The 15,654-nt window shown below is 39.2% G+C and overlaps 1 protein-coding gene across 3 annotated transcripts in view; it reads right to left on the reverse strand.

Moving 5' to 3' along the window:
• myom2a (myomesin 2a) overlaps positions 1-15,654 on the reverse strand; it is a 34,590-nt gene that overhangs the window by 13,608 nt on the left and 5,328 nt on the right. Inside the window, exons 7-20 of one of the 3 annotated variants that reach the window (XM_072383602.1) lie at positions 13,764-13,852; positions 13,640-13,678; positions 12,786-12,950; positions 12,442-12,603; positions 11,923-12,064; positions 10,951-11,150; positions 10,812-10,865; positions 8,954-9,081; positions 8,391-8,574; positions 5,928-6,102; positions 2,483-2,604; positions 2,248-2,265; positions 1,801-1,988; positions 1,556-1,682 (exon numbers count right to left, since the gene is read on the reverse strand). In XM_072383602.1, coding sequence (XP_072239703.1) covers positions 1,556-1,682; positions 1,801-1,988; positions 2,248-2,265; positions 2,483-2,604; positions 5,928-6,102; positions 8,391-8,574; positions 8,954-9,081; positions 10,812-10,865; positions 10,951-11,150; positions 11,923-12,064; positions 12,442-12,603; positions 12,786-12,950; positions 13,640-13,678; positions 13,764-13,852 — 1,793 coding nt within the window. Of the gene's footprint in view, positions 1-1,555; positions 1,683-1,800; positions 1,989-2,247; positions 2,266-2,482; positions 2,605-5,927; positions 6,103-8,390; positions 8,575-8,953; positions 9,082-10,811; positions 10,866-10,938; positions 11,151-11,922; positions 12,065-12,441; positions 12,604-12,785; positions 12,951-13,639; positions 13,679-13,763; positions 13,853-15,654 lie in introns of all 3 variants that reach the window. The other 2 variants (XM_072383603.1, XM_072383604.1) reach the window with 2 other exon arrangements.

The following is a 15,654-nucleotide window of genomic DNA, read 5'->3' on the forward strand; positions in this document are numbered from 1 at the left end:
GTGTAAAGAAGTGCACTCAGCACTGCCCTCTGGTGGATGTATTGCCTAACAACTGTGCCAACGTAAAACACATATGGGAGTATGTGGGCAGTGACGCTTGACAGCATTTGAAACGAGCGTACCTATTTACGTATGTACCGGGAGTATAAATGAGCCTTTAATGCAGTGTTTCTCTATTCCGGTCTCATGACCCAGTGCCCTGCATGTTTTCGATGTTTCCCTCCTCCACCACACCTGATTCAAATGATCAGCTCGTCATCAAGCTCTGCATTGGCCTGATAAGGAGCCATTAATTTGAATCAGGTGTGGTGGAGGAGGGAAACATCGAAAACATGCAGGGCGGTGGGTCATGAGACGGAATTGAGAAACACTGCTTTAAAGTAACTCTTGTTCCCATTCACACAGTTAGTGCCAGAGAGGAACAGTAAGGCCCATGCAATTCACTGCATATGCTAACAAAGAGATGAAGGACACTGCTATCTCAACTGTGCCCTCATAGTTATCATTTCACATGTAAATATAACTAAAATCACTGTCTGTGTTACAAAATCAGAAATTTAGAAGTGTCAATAGAAGGATTTTAAAGGCCTTAAAGTAAGGTTTGTCTTTCTTCCTGCAGACTTATTCAGCTGTGTCACAACAGAATAAGTAAATGAGAAGGGTTTTGAATTATGTCTTTGAATTGAGCTGTATCAAAATGGAGTGTGTGTGAGCACAGAGAGTAGGAAAACAGCAGTGAAATGGTAAATGGCTGACTAAGGCCAGCTGAGTTTAAGCTGCACTGAGGCATAAAATGTGACATGAATACACAGTAACCTACATAATGCTTGTTTAAGTGTGTCTATTCTGTCTTAAAGTTACTGCAGTTGCTGACTACTGTGCACCAGGAATGCTCGTAAGATAGTTTGAAACAGACAAACTAGGCTGTGTAGCTGTGTCATTAGATGGTGGAGTATAGGGTAAGTTATATGTTGCTGTAATAAACATAGTGGTCACAAACCAGACTAGTATCAGCCTAGAATAAGAGATATTTTATCATTCATTTGATTAATCAAGAGTTGATTCTTTATCTTAAGCTGAAAGCACAGTGTGTTGCCAATTTGGATGTTTTTAAGAACTTAATAACTTTCATGAATTAAAAAAATAAAACTCCTGCTGGGCTGCACGGTGGTGTGGTGATTAGCACCGTCGCTTCACAGCAGAGGGTTCCAGTTCAACTCCCAGCTGGGGCCTTGCTGTGTGGAGTTTGCATGTTCTTTCCGTGTATACCTGGGTTCTCACCAGGTACTCCGGCTTCCTCCCACAGTCCAAAAACATGCATGTTAGGTTGATTGGTGTCTCTAAAATTGTCTTCAGGAGTGAGTGTGAGTGTGAGTGTGTGTGGTTGTTTGTCTCTTTGTGGCCCTGTGATGGCGACCTGTCCAGGGTGTACCCCGCCTCTCGCCTGATGACAGCTGGGATAGGCTCCAGCCCCTCTGCGGCCCGACCGACAGATTAAGCGGGTATAGAAAATGGATGGATGGTAAAAATGGGAGAAATGTTGATGACCCTGTACCTGGCTCTTCCATTGTCCAAGCTTCACATTTCATTGGCACACTGGGAGCCGATGGCAGACCAACACCAGCCATATTACCAGCCTGGATCCTGAATTCGTAAAAGGTTCCCTCTGTTAGATTGTCCACCTAAAAGTACAAAAGTGGTTATTAGTCTGAATGATTTTCTCAATGTAAATGAATGTGGTGGATGCTTCTTAATGCATTTACTCATCTATATTTATCTGCTCAGCTACAGTAAACTCACAGTGCAGATTCTTTCAGTGATGGCAGACAGGTTGACCTCCTTCCACACCAAAGTGTCGGCATCACACTTGTCGACGTAGTAAGCATTGATCTTGGAGCCGCCACAGTGTTTGGGGCTCTTCCAGGCCACAGTCATGGAGGAGCCATCGCTGCTCAGCATGGTGATGCCATAGGGAGCGCTGGGAGTTGCTGAAAGTTTCATGTTTGAACACTTTACAGACCATATTCACAGCTGTAAATATTATTTTAACAGTGACTGTAAGCAACGTTTCATTTTGACTTCCTTCACACGTGCCTTTCATGCAATTTAACTGGAGTAAAATGTGTCATGTTGAGCACAGATGTGAAGAGTGATAGTGAAAATATGCCCTTCTGTGCACAGTTAAGGTGAACAAAGAGGACTAGTGGGTAAGTACTGTTGGAGGAAGTAAAAGCTTTGAATACATACCATAATCCACCCCCTTGCCTGGACAGAATAATGAAATGTGACGCTGAACATAAGCTTAGCTGGGAGACGCTGATAATCTTTTAAATCATCTTTTCATTTCGTTTCTGTAATGTATTCATCCCATTCCACTGAATAAGTTTTAAAAGTCTACAGTATATCATATCAAAATGTCTTTCTCTCTTTTCTTTTTAAATTACCAAAACCAACAAGATTATAACGGAGAAGTTTTGCTTACCAAGTGCAGGCTCCACTGCGATGGGAGAAGACTCCTGAGACTCGTCACTGAGCCCGAAGATGTTGACAGCTTGGACACGGAACACATAGCTCTCTCCTGGAATCAGACCATGGACCACAAACCTGAGACACATCCATAAATATTTTGTTAGAATTAAATACATCTACATACATTTTTGAAAATCAAATTTTTGTTTACTACATAATTCCATATGTGTTCATTCATAGTTTTGATGCCTTCAGTGAGAACCTACAATGTAAATAGTCATGAAAATAAAGAAAAAACATTAAATGAGAAGGTGTCAAAGAAGGTGTCAAAAATTTGGACAACTTTTTACTCGTAGTGTGTATATATACATATATATATATATGTATATATGTACTTTTTTTGGCTCTCATGGACTTTATTTGAAAGTAGCTTGACAGGAAACAGGACAGAGAGAGGGGTGACGTGCAGCAAAGGTCCACAGGCCGGACTCGAACACAGGACGGCTGCAACAGGGCAAAGAGCCTCCATACATGGTATTGTTGTGATATTTTTAACTTTTTAATCCCTTTAAATTAAACAGATGCAATATAAATAATCTTTTTCAGCAATTTCACAATAATGTTCCTCAAAGTAAAACTGAGAAGACACTGAATATTCCATTATCTATGGTACATAATATGATCAAAAGATTGAGAGAATCTGGACACATCTTCGAGTACAAAAGACACAGCTAAAAATCATTATTTGAAGTCTGTGATCTTCAGGCTCTCTGGAAGCTCTGCATTAAAACCAGACATGATTCTGTCCAGGAAATCACTGCATGGGCTCAGGAACACTTCCAGAAATCATTGTCTATGAACACAGTTCACTGTACCCTCCACAGATGCAGGTTAAAGCTCTATCATGCAGGGAAGAAGCTATTTGTGAACATGATCCATAATCACTGCTGTCTTCTCTAGACCAAAGCTCATTTAAAATGGACTGAGGCAAAGTGGAAAACTGTTCTGAGGTCAGATGAACAAAAAAGTGTTCAATTCTTTTTGAAAATCATGGACGTGGCATCCTCCAGACAAAATAGAGCAGGGACCATCTTGCTTGTTATCAATTCTCAGTCTAAATCCTTGTATCTGATGGTGTGGGGTGCATTGGTGCCTATGGAACTGGAAACCTGCACATCTGGAAAGGCTCCATCAATGCTGAAAGGTATAAACAGGTTTTAGAGCCACATCTGCTCCCATCCAGATGACATCTTTTTTTAGGGAAGGCCTTGCATATTTCAGCAAGACAAAGTTAAACCACATCCTGTATCTATTCCAACAGCATGACTCTGTGGTAGAAGAGTCCGGGTGCTGGACTGACCTGCCTGCTGTGCAGACCTGTCACCAACTGAAAACATTTAAAATACAACAAAGAAGACCCAGGACTGCTGAGCAGCTAGAATCCTCTATGAGACAGGAATCGGACGACATTCCTTTCCCAAAGGTCCAGCAGCTGGTCTCCTCAGTTCCAGATGTTTACAGACTGTTGTTAAAAGAAGAAGGGATGCTACACAGTGGGAAACATGGACCTGTCACAACTTTTTTGAGATGAGTTGCTGCCATTAAAATCAAGATTAGCAGATATTTTTAATGAAAGAGTAGAAGAAATTGCATTATGGTAGGTGTCTATCAGAGAATGTTTTAACCAAATCTAGAGAATAAATGCCATTATCATTTTTTCATTAGTGCCATGTGCCAATACAACAGAGGGCAGCTGCCTAAACTTTACGCCTACTTAAGTTCATTCTTTTGTTGATAGAGCTACAGCTTGAGTGCATACAACGTTGGACGGTGATGCCCCTCCGAGAAAGAAGGCAATTTGTCAAAGGAAGCTAGCTCCTTGAATTAATTCACAACTGTGTCCTGTAAAGCAGACTTCAAGAAAGCTGGAAAGAAAATGGTGTTCCACTGATTTAGAGGACTCTCACTCAGACTGAAAAGATAAATGGAACCCCAGGTCTATTTTTAGCACTGTAACCAGACAACAAAGAAATACATGGCTCTGTAGTAAAGACTTCATGATCTTCTTCACTTATGACACTGTTTCCCTACTCTACTTTGTGATCATTTACACATAAATAATCTGTTTAAATCTCTTAGCCTCTGATAGCGGACTTGTTTCTGTGCTTGTCCTGTTGGATCTCAGTGCTGCATTTGATACGATCGATCACAGGATTCTGTTACAGAGACTTGAACATGTTATTGGGATTAAAGGAACTGCATTAGGCTGGTTTAAGTCATATTTATCTGATAGATTCCAGTTTGCTCATGAGAATGAGGAATCTTCCCACGCACACCAGAGTAAATCATGGAATTGAACAGGGTCCTATGTTTAAACTAATTTATTTTCACTATATATGCTTCCATTAGGTAAACTTTTTAGAGAGTCTGCACAAAATTGAATCTGTGTTTGTGTTTAATTTAGTACTCATCTATGAAACGAGATTAAACCAATCAGTTGGTTAGAATACAAGCATATCTTACAGATATAGAGACCCAGATGACTTTTTAAAATGTTCTGCTTCTAAATTCAGACAAAGCTGAAGTTGTCTTCATTGGACCTGAGCACCTCATCAAAACACTGTCTAGGAGTTATTTTTAACCAGAATTTATCATTTAACTCACATATAAAACTGGTTTATGGGACTGCCTTCTTTCACCTTCGTAATATTGCTAAAATCAGGAACATCCGGTCTCAGAGTGATGCAGAGAAACTAGTTCATGCATTTGTTACTTCAAGATTGGACTACTGTAATTCCATATTATTGGGCTGTCCCACATATTCTCTGAAAAGCCTCCAGCTGATCCAAAATGCTGCAGCCAGAGTTCTGATGAGAACTAACAGGAGAGATCATGTTTCTCCAGTTTTAGCTGCTCTTTATTGAATTTAAGATTCTTCTCCTCACATATAAAACTCTTAATGACCGAGCTCCATCATATCTTAAATATCTCATACTTTAGTATTTTCCAAACCTTTTCTTTGCTCTGCGGGTTTGCTTGTGGTTCCCAGAGTTTCTAAAAGTAGAATGGGAGGCAGAGCCTTCAGTTATCAGGCCCCTCTCTGTGGAACCAGTTGCCAGTTTGGGTTCAGGAAGCAGACACCCTCTCTACCTTTAAAATTAGGCTTAAAACTTCCTTATTGATAAAGCTTATAGTTAGGAATGGCTCAGGTGACCCTGAAGTATTCCATAGATATGTTGCTATAGGCCTAGACTGCTGATGGGACCTCCCATGATGCACCTATCCCCACTCTGCTCTCTTAACTCCCCATTATTTGGAGAGTATTTGCTGCTAAGTAATTAAAACTGAATTGAACTGAATCAAACGGACAACCTTCTACCTCCCCATTTTCCAAGATGTTTCAAAATGCGCCTTCCAAATGAAACCACAGCCAGTCTTTGTCTGTTCTGAACACTTACCTGTTATGTTTGAAGGGTTTGTGGTTACAAGGGAACCACTCCTTGGATCCAACCACGCGACCGTCAATGTAATATCCCATGAGGCTTTTCAGGTGTTTGGGAGGTTCCCACTGGACAAACACTGATGACTTAGTGTTCCTGGTGGCCACAACCTGACCAGGAGCAGAGGGGATGCCTGCTCAAGAGAGAAACTCTATTAGTCAGATCATTTTATTTAAAACAATGTCTTCACTCCTTAATTGTTGTATTCATTATTACATTTGTTATGTATTTACATTTTAGAGTCATATTACAAAATCATATGCAAATGACGGAAAACATTTAAGCTCTTATGTTGATTGAAACAAATCATAAGTACTGCTGTCTGCTGATATAAATGTAACATTTAAGTAACTGCACTGTTAGGAAAAGCCTGAAGATTCCTTTTGAAAACAAATTGTTGCAGATCACATGTGATGATCTAAGAAATGATCAGATATGCTGTAAATAAATTCCCTTTATTTGAATAAATCAGTCATTAAAATGAGGGTATTTTCTCATATAAGAGACATCATGAATAGCTGTTTGATACTATGTACAGCAGATCTGACCACACAGTTCGTGTCACCACATACTGCTTTGTGGGTAACAAAGTGACTGCTGCAAAACATGCAAAAGTTGTTCCTTGTGCCTTTTTTTCAGTGCCATACGAGCTGTGACCATAAGTGAGATGCACAAACACACATTACCTCTGTGTCAGTGAACCTGCTGTGACACACAGCTGTGGCTTAAGATAGAGAATTTGTTTTAAAGGTCCCAGGAGAAGGTCTTGATTTATTTCTACACAAACAGGAAGTTTGGGCAGAAAGGGATGCCACAGAAGTATTACTGGGATTTCATTTGGGTTTCGTGCAGAAGCATTTACATTTTTCTTAGGTATTAAAAATGTAAAGAAGAATGGTGCATAAATGATGGACAATGCTGCAGAACCTCTGTGTAACACAGTGATCAGTGAAATGTGTTCAGTGAGAGGCTTCTTTTGCACAGCTATTGCAACATTCAACATTACATGAGGCCATTCCTCCTGATCCATTTTCACAATGACTAATGGATAACGAACCAACTATTTTGATTCTTTATGCTGTAAAATTATTTCCCATTTGGGGATTAACAAAGCATTATTTTTTCAATTCAGTTCAATCTAAATGTTTCTATAACTATAGCTTGTAGTTAAAGCACACACAGGTGAAGAGTGAATTAATTTGTATCAACACAGCTGTGGGAAACTGTGCCTTTACAGTGTTTTCAGTTTCCATTAATCTGTACATACCAACTGGTAGCTCAATACCTGCAACACACAGTATGAAATTCATATGACAGAAATATCAAAGCCGTATAAGCGTCCTTTCATTCTTCATAAGCCCTAAATTTTGGTTGAGATCATAAACTGTATGGGGACACATACATATTGCATTGAACTAATAGAGAAATTTGATGATACCATCAAACATTCTTTAGATTCCCTTATTTGTTTTATCTGCATCAATTAAAAGAAATAGTGACATACAGAAGGACAAAATATGGTTAAATTCAAGACCTTTCAACAATCTTTCAAGAATCTGATTTATGATGCTGTTGAAGCTCATCATAGTTAGGACCCTTATACACCAACTGATAAAAAGAATCAGTGGTGATGACAGGGGCCCTGCTGGATTTCCTTAATTTGCCAGCATCTGAACAAACTAAATAGCACATGAACACACTGCAAACACAACTTCCAACTGCCAGCAATTCTGTTAAAATCTATACCTGCGCAAGCTGGGGCAGAAGTACACAGAGGTACGTTATACAATAAGGGAATCCAAAATCCCATTGATAAAAAAATATAAACACAGCAGCACGAGTTTTGTGTTTTTCAGTCATGTTAAACAGAGCTGGTCTCTCATGGGTCATGATTATCAGGTGGTCTTTAGTTTCTTCTTGTCACATGTTGTGGTGAAGGTGTTGCTTCTTTTGGAGAAAATAAAAGTGACAAATGAGAAGAGGTTGTGTGTGACACGTTAAGCAAGCTATTTGTCATCACTGCAACCTCCCTTCTAGTAAAATTATTCGCACCCTTAACAGAAAGTCAGAGAATGCTCTCAAATCAACAGTCCAGGCACAAAAAAAAGTCAATAAAGTAAAAAAATGCAGACGGTGTGCACATATGGAAATACCAGAGAGACAGACATTTACTGACGCTCTAAACTTGCCTGACAGCCAACTGTTAGCTTGGTGTATAAGGGCTCTAACACATTTCCATGCATGAAAAATTATGGATTTACAGCAGTAAATGAAGAGAGTGTGCCATTAAAGTTATTACAAAGGTACAGTGTGTGACTGAATGGCTCATAATGACTAAGTGCCAGAAAAGGAAAAAAATAAAATAAAATCTGCTCTCATTTTCTTTCAAACCATACCAGATACATGAGCAAATGCTCTTACCATCTTCATCAACTTTCTGGATGGGCTCAGAGGGCGCAGAGGCCTCGCTGGAGCCATACAGGTTGACTGAGTACACTCGGAACTGGTACTTTTGCCCATCTTGCAAATCAAAGACTGGGTAACGAGGAGAGTGCAGTTTTACTGCTGTGTTGATCCGCTGCCATGCTCCAGTGCCTGCTAAGCACTGTGGGAGAGTCGGGGAGGGGAAATGTAAAGGTAAAATCATCTATGACGACCTTAATAATGACAAACTCCATTCGGTGAAGATCTCAAAGAGGTAATTGTATCAGGTGGAATTCTGGTGTGATGTTTAAGTAAAATGATGCACCAGACATCTACAGTATATTTTTCTGATAAAATGGTGTAGTCTCAAAGCAAGTAATTTTGGGTGTCTTGGTTTCACTCAACATCAATGTCACAAAAAAGAACTACGTGTAATTCTGTTCTAGAGCATATAATAAAAGTTTAGGAGGTTAACTCGTTGTTCATTCATCCAAAGCCGAACAGACGTTAAGATGTCTACACTGATGGATCTGAATGGCGAATGGTGAAGCGGCACGCACCTTCTCAATGATGTACCACAGCGGAGCTCGTCCGCGGGGGCTGGGAGGCTTCCAGCTCAGCACCACATATGATCTGAAAATCTCAGATGCATGCACATCAGTGGGCTCGCCTGGGATAGTAACGTAGCCTAGATTGGGAGTCAATGGGGTTCAGGTATGACATCCACACAGCAGCAGCCATCACAGAAGTCCCACATTATGCACTTCTTTTGTTCAGAATATTCTACAGTGGATTCTGACCTTGCTTCCACTGACAGAGTAACGAGACAATGCTTGATTTTCAGTAACGTCTCTTCATAAACTTTTTTCTCACAAATATAGTCTGATTGTAAAATATAGTTGAATAATTCAGAATTTTACATCTTTTCCTAAATTGTATTTTGAAGCGGTTCAATACAGTGTATGAGAGGCAAGCAGGTTGGGAAAATCTGTGCCTGGTATAGTTACATGGATGATGATATCAGTAAGGTAGCAATTAATAAGATGCCTGTTGCATCGGTAGATGTAAAACTTAAACAAGAAATATTTACTCCCTAATAATGAATTCACAATGACAAAAGAAAAGCATTTCAGTTCTGAAAGTCCCTCTCTGAATCTGAATCGCACTGGTAGATACACTGAACACTGAAAAGTGGGACTTCTATAACAACCGCATCTGAATATTGTGTGTGTTATTTTTAACATTGATTTTGCCATGTTTTTCGAATCAGTTAATTTTAATTAGTCTAATTTTCAATGGGTTATAGGCTTGTGTTAAAGTAGAGGGTAGAATAAATTGGTGTATTTGAAAAAAAAAACAGCTTAGGTTGATTCAATTGTAAATGGAGGAGTTAGAGTTAAAAAAAAGAATGGAGCGCAAAAGTTAGAATGAGAGGAAATGAGAAAATAGATTTTATAAAGTTAAAAAAAAGAAGACAGAAACAAAGAAAATAGTTTGGCTTGTGTTAGATGTTTTAGGATTACAGTTCACATTTGCTTTGTTTGTACTCTGGAAAATGAGAGCCACAACTGTGTCTGGATTTAGTTTATTTTTGCATGATTTTCACTTTTAAAGGTTTTTGTATTTACAAATCAAAGCCTCAAATCATGGTCTATTAAAAGAAAAAATATCTTCATTTTGATTAGGGATGCTGCTCAAAGCAGAATGAGGTAACTTCATACAGTAAGTTTAAATAAAATGTAGTCTTTTAATGACCATGATTAGTTGGTGTTTCTGCTTTTCTAAATGACAGCAAAAAATGCCCAAACAAAAGTCACAAAGCTGTCACAGACAACCTTTAGGGGATTGTAGCTTCTTAAAGTTATGCTAGATGTGCTACAATGCATGTAAACCTTGTTGTTATGACTGCATGAAGGTCATTTAATCAAGTTCACTCTTGCCTGAATATAACTCTTCTCTTTCCCTCTTCTTGTCATCTTCATAGTTTCAAGGAGCTAAATACTGACACATGGCAAATGGAAATGACCAGTGTTGATGATCAGAGTGGACAGAGCCTCTGCCTTCATAATCATCTTTTTATATACCCTGTACACAAATGAAAGGGATGATACAACAGAAAATAAGAAGAAATGAAAGTGGATGAAAGGAAATATCTCCCTCTGCAGGCACTCTTTTACTCAACACAGTTTGAGCCTGTTGCTGAAATGTTGCAGTTCAGGCTGTTTTTACTAAACTTGAGACATAGTGCTTCAGTTTAAATCCCCACAACTCTGCATGAAAATAGAAAATGTTGTGTTCTATCATGGTTATGCTGATGAGATGTAGAAAGGGGGATTTGTGTTAGTATTTGGTAAGACAGTTTAGAGGGTCTAGAAAGCAAAACTCGGAATCAAGATCGGTCTTTGTATATCACTGTACCTTCCAGTTCATCATCCTTGATCACTATGTCATATTTTCCTTCAATTTTAATCACTGTTGTAGGAAAGGATGACAAATGATTGGTTAGGAAACGTTGGTAACCTGCTTTCCTGGATTATGCATTTACCTTCGTCGGTACCTTGCAGTCTTTCACTCTCTGCAGCATCAAGGGCTGTCACTTTGTCAGACGTGCGTGATGGCCTGCTGATGCCTGCGCTGTTCACGGCTCTCACCCGGAAGTGGTAGGAATGGCCCATGCTGAGGCCATGCACTGGATATTTACAAACCTTCACTGGGGCATCATTGCACTGGACCCAGGTATCAGTGCCATCTTCACACCTACGAGTGAGAGACATCATGAGCAGGAATGTTTCACCTCCAGACACACAAATGATTGTTCTTCAACTTGTCAATGTCAAAAATACAGGACTAAAGTGACAGAATCTTACACCTTTCCTTAAGTGTTTAAAGTAAATATTACCTACTGTATGATGATTTTCTACCTGTACTGTTATATTCTGTTTATGATAACATGCTTTCTAATCAAAGCTGTTCCAATAGCCTCAGTTCTTTTAGGCAGCTTTGACTGGCTGATAACAAATACCCTCACATAATAATCACAGGATAAACTGCTTTTGGGCTGGAGCTACCAATTTTTGTCATTGTTCGAATATGTTCAAATGTTACTTTGTACAGAAGCTCTGGGACAAGGTGCCTGAAGAAATCAACTCAGAGCAGTCAGTGAGCTCTTCCCTCTCTTCTTAAAACATACTTTTATTAGAGAACATTTCCTGATTTTACTTTTATCATATATTTACACGCTCATTCTGTTTTCATGTTTTATCATTCTATAGTGAATTGGTTTTATGATGTATTTGCCCATTTTACCTGTTTGTTTTGAATGAAGAAATAAGCACGTTCTAATGTTTGCTTAAAAAAGTGATTTATACATAAAAAAGATGATTAAAATAGTTAACTGCTGATCCTGTACTATCACACATTCTATAATTTCCGTGGTCTGAGCTTCAGTGTTATTTCACTGTAATCATGTTAGGGTGCCAGTGCTGGTCTATTTAAAGAGAGCCTGAAGAGGTTCAGGGAGATGACTGACCGATCCACAAAGTATCCAGTGATTGGTGCCTCATTGACAGTGTTAGGGGGTTTCCAGGCAACCAGGACGTAATCTGAGTTGATGTCATATGCCTTGACGCTCATTGGTGCACCAGGGGCTCCTGCTGCAGAGGGAGCAGCATCTGGGGAGCCAAAAAACAAGGCCATAAGAAGCCATTTGAAGGAACCCACTGTCAGGCACAGGTCATTAGAAAATCTTAATTGCTGTAGATTAGTAGGAAGAAAGGCACCTTTTGAACAAACAGCTTTTCAACAAGCCTTATCTCACAATGTGATAAGTGATGATGTGTGTGTCAGTTTATGAGCCTGATAGATTTAGTTGAGTCTTCAAACTTTCACACAGTGAGGAACAACCGGAACATTTTCAAGTTTCTGAGGTTTGTCCTCCCCAACATTAGAGATTATTTACTGTAAATATGTCCAACAGTAAGAACAGCCTGCAGATACATAAAATCTGTGTGTTACACCTACAAGGCTACATGAAGCAGAGTTATAATACCTGAGACAAACAGATAGGCGCTATGCTCGGCAGTGCCGTCCTTTGTAAAGATACGAAGGGTGTAGAGGCCCTCGTCGTCCTTGGCCAGGTGAGGAAGAGTCAGACTTGCTGCACCTCCACCCACTGACATCTCTGCCAGCTTACTTGGTTTCAGCAGTTTATCTTTTAAAAAATGGAAGTAAAAAATGAGAGAATGACTGAAAACAGTCGTTTGTGTCTTAGGATGTCTCAAAAAATTCTGAATAAACTAAGACATCAAAAACAGTAACAATTTCAGCAGAACTTTAATCAAGGTGCTTCACGCCGTGCTGCTCAACAGAGGAAGGAATTAAAGAATGTCTAACCATCTCTGTACCACTGGGCGAGGGGCGGTACATTTGGGAGGTCGGGGACGACCACCATAGTGCACAGCAGTCTGATGGAACTTCCCTCCACACCAAAAGAGACTTGAAATCTGTCAAGCAGGGTGACCTCAAGCTTACTGGGATGGATCTCGGTCAGATGAGGCACTGGAAAGCAGAAACACATGAAGTTCAAAATTTTTTGGATTTTTGAAACTAAAGTAGTTGTTGCATCATGTTCCACATTCCAATCTGAAATATCTCAACTTAAAATATGCTAAAAGCAAATGTAATCAAACAAGAAATGATTTATATTGGAGGTCGTGTTTTCAAAGGACACTGGTAAGTTATTATCAGCTATGTGATACCTATTTTAAGGGGCAGCAGGAACATTTATTTGCTTTTCCTGTGCATTTTTTTCACAGAAAATATTGTAACTTAAAGACAACATTTTTTTTCCAACATTTGTTTTTGTCACTGCCCTTTTTGACTCTTTACAGAAGCACTGATTGGCCAAAGAAGTGAACAGGATGACTTTGTGCAGTCATAAGGAGTCTAAAGTAGTTTATTTCAGCAAACGAGTATTGGGACTTAGGTGAACTCTGGTTTTGGATCCAAATGAGTAGATGATATAAGGGTAATAGTTGCTCAATATTCTTATTATTTAATCACTTAAACCCCAAAAATTGCCCAAAATGTTAAATGTTCATCAAAGTGTTTTCTCTTGTTTTCACACGAGTACAGCAGCTTGTGCCAATACTTTACACAACTTATCAAGCTCCTAACTGCAGTACTGTTTGAAGCCAAATGATTCCATGTGGGTGTCCCGGAGACCCACCTTTACAGGATAATCTTACCTAGACCAAGCTGGCAGGACTCGGCGGCTCCTGATGGCCCTATGAGGAAAACAAATTGACTGTCACAGAAAACAAGTGTCATGTGGAAAATATTCTAATGAAACTGACCCAGAGGCAGACTTACTCTTTACAGTAACTTTGGCCTTGCTGGTAGCTGTGCCATGCTGGTTGGTCGCCACAGCACTGTACTCAGCAGTATCACTCACAACACACCTACAAGGTGACAAAGCAGAAAAAAAAATCACTTTTGTTTCCTTTTATTACTGCTAATATACAGACTTTACAATGACATGACATTAAAAAAGCTGTGTGTAACATAGGGTTTGGGTATATTTGCTGCTTGTTTATTTCTCAAAGAAAGCATGAAACAACTGTGGGTCTCCAATCAGCTGTATATTCTCCAAGACAATGACTGATAACAACAGATAACAGATGTACTGTCTCAGAAAACGAACCAAACAGCTGGAGTGCACTGAAAAGAGACTGCACTGAGGCACGACCGAAGAGGAGTCTGAGGGTGAGAATAGAAGAAGAAATGTGACCTTCACCCCAGGCAGAACTATTTTAAGATGAGCCCTTATCTCAGCTGTGGGCACATAAAGCTTTTCCAAGATCTTTTGGCACTAAAAATCAGAAAATCTATAAGTTTAAGAGACTCCTCAATGACACCGTCATGTATGAAGAAAACAGAGGAACTCATTGCTTCAGAAAGAGAAAGAGGCAAGGAGAGAGGGAGGAAGGGAGTGAGGAAAGGAGAGCGGGATAGAGATAAAGAGAGACAGCAGGCGGTGGGAGGAATTCATGGCTCGAATGACGCATAGGTCAGCACTTCGACACGAACAGCTGAGAGGTCTTGAAGATGACGTGAATCATGAACCCAAAATTTTCAGTCTCCCTCTACAGCCAGCTGAGTAAAAGTCAGGGTAGATGCTAGAACATTAAGGTTCGGAACTTGATTTAAAATTATCTTCAGTAAATCATTTAATTATGTAGAATTATAATGTTTGGTAAAATGTTGAAGGATTCTGAAACAAAAATGATGAAAACAATATATATACAAAAACAGAAAATACATCCCAGGCAGTTAGTTTCAACCTTAACTAATGTTTGCTTGCGGGAACCTTTGGCAACAAAAGCAGCCTCTCAACATTTTTTGCAGCCATTTTGTCTTGCACCTGTCCGATGCTGGTGTCTGCCACTCTTCCAATGCTCTGTGCTGAAGGTCTTTAAAAGCTTTCCAGGAGCCCCTTAAGCAAGGGCAGTCTTCAGCTCTCTCTAACAGCTTTCGGGGGGATTTCAGTCAGAACTCAGTTTTTCTTTTCTTTTTAACCACCATATTTGCCTCAAACCTTGTTTTATGGCACTGGACAAAAAAAATAATATGTGACAATATATATATATTTCATCACATGTACTTTACAAGCCTTTCAAGGAAATTGTGGGATAGTTCTGGTTAATGATAAAAACAGATTCTAAGACTACAATAAAAAATGTATTCATTGTTGAACTGAACTGACAAATTAATTTCAAATGATAGAATATGATAACGCAATCTATCTTAAACACCTAGTAACATTCTTTTTGTCTTTCCAGATATTTGCAATGGTCTGTTGTGATTTACTCTGTTTTGTAATTCATTTATACTGTTTTGGGTAAAGATTTGGTACATTTTTCACATACCCCACATTTACTAATCAATTTTATGATCTTTGTACAGTACGTAAAATATGATTTGTTCAAAAAAGTAAGACGAGATCAGTTAATCCATCAATTTTTCGGAGTCATGTTTGTCTCCTTATTTGATATCAGATGATAATGACATCTAATTTGTATTTGTATTACCACATCTGGATGCAAGTGGGAAATAGGATATAGGATTTAGTGATATCTAGCGACATGAATGCTGACTGCAGCCAAGCTCACACTGCCTTTCTAAGCGTGTTGTAGAAAGCACAATGGCATCTAAAATGCTATGTGTTGATGTTAAATGTTGTTCTAAAGTGATGTAAATACTG

This window comes from Leuresthes tenuis, unplaced genomic scaffold (genome assembly GCF_036924035.1).
Source record: "Leuresthes tenuis unplaced genomic scaffold, fLeuTen1.0.hap1 SCAF_4, whole genome shotgun sequence".
Classification (NCBI taxonomy): domain Eukaryota; kingdom Metazoa; phylum Chordata; class Actinopteri; order Atheriniformes; family Atherinopsidae; genus Leuresthes; species Leuresthes tenuis.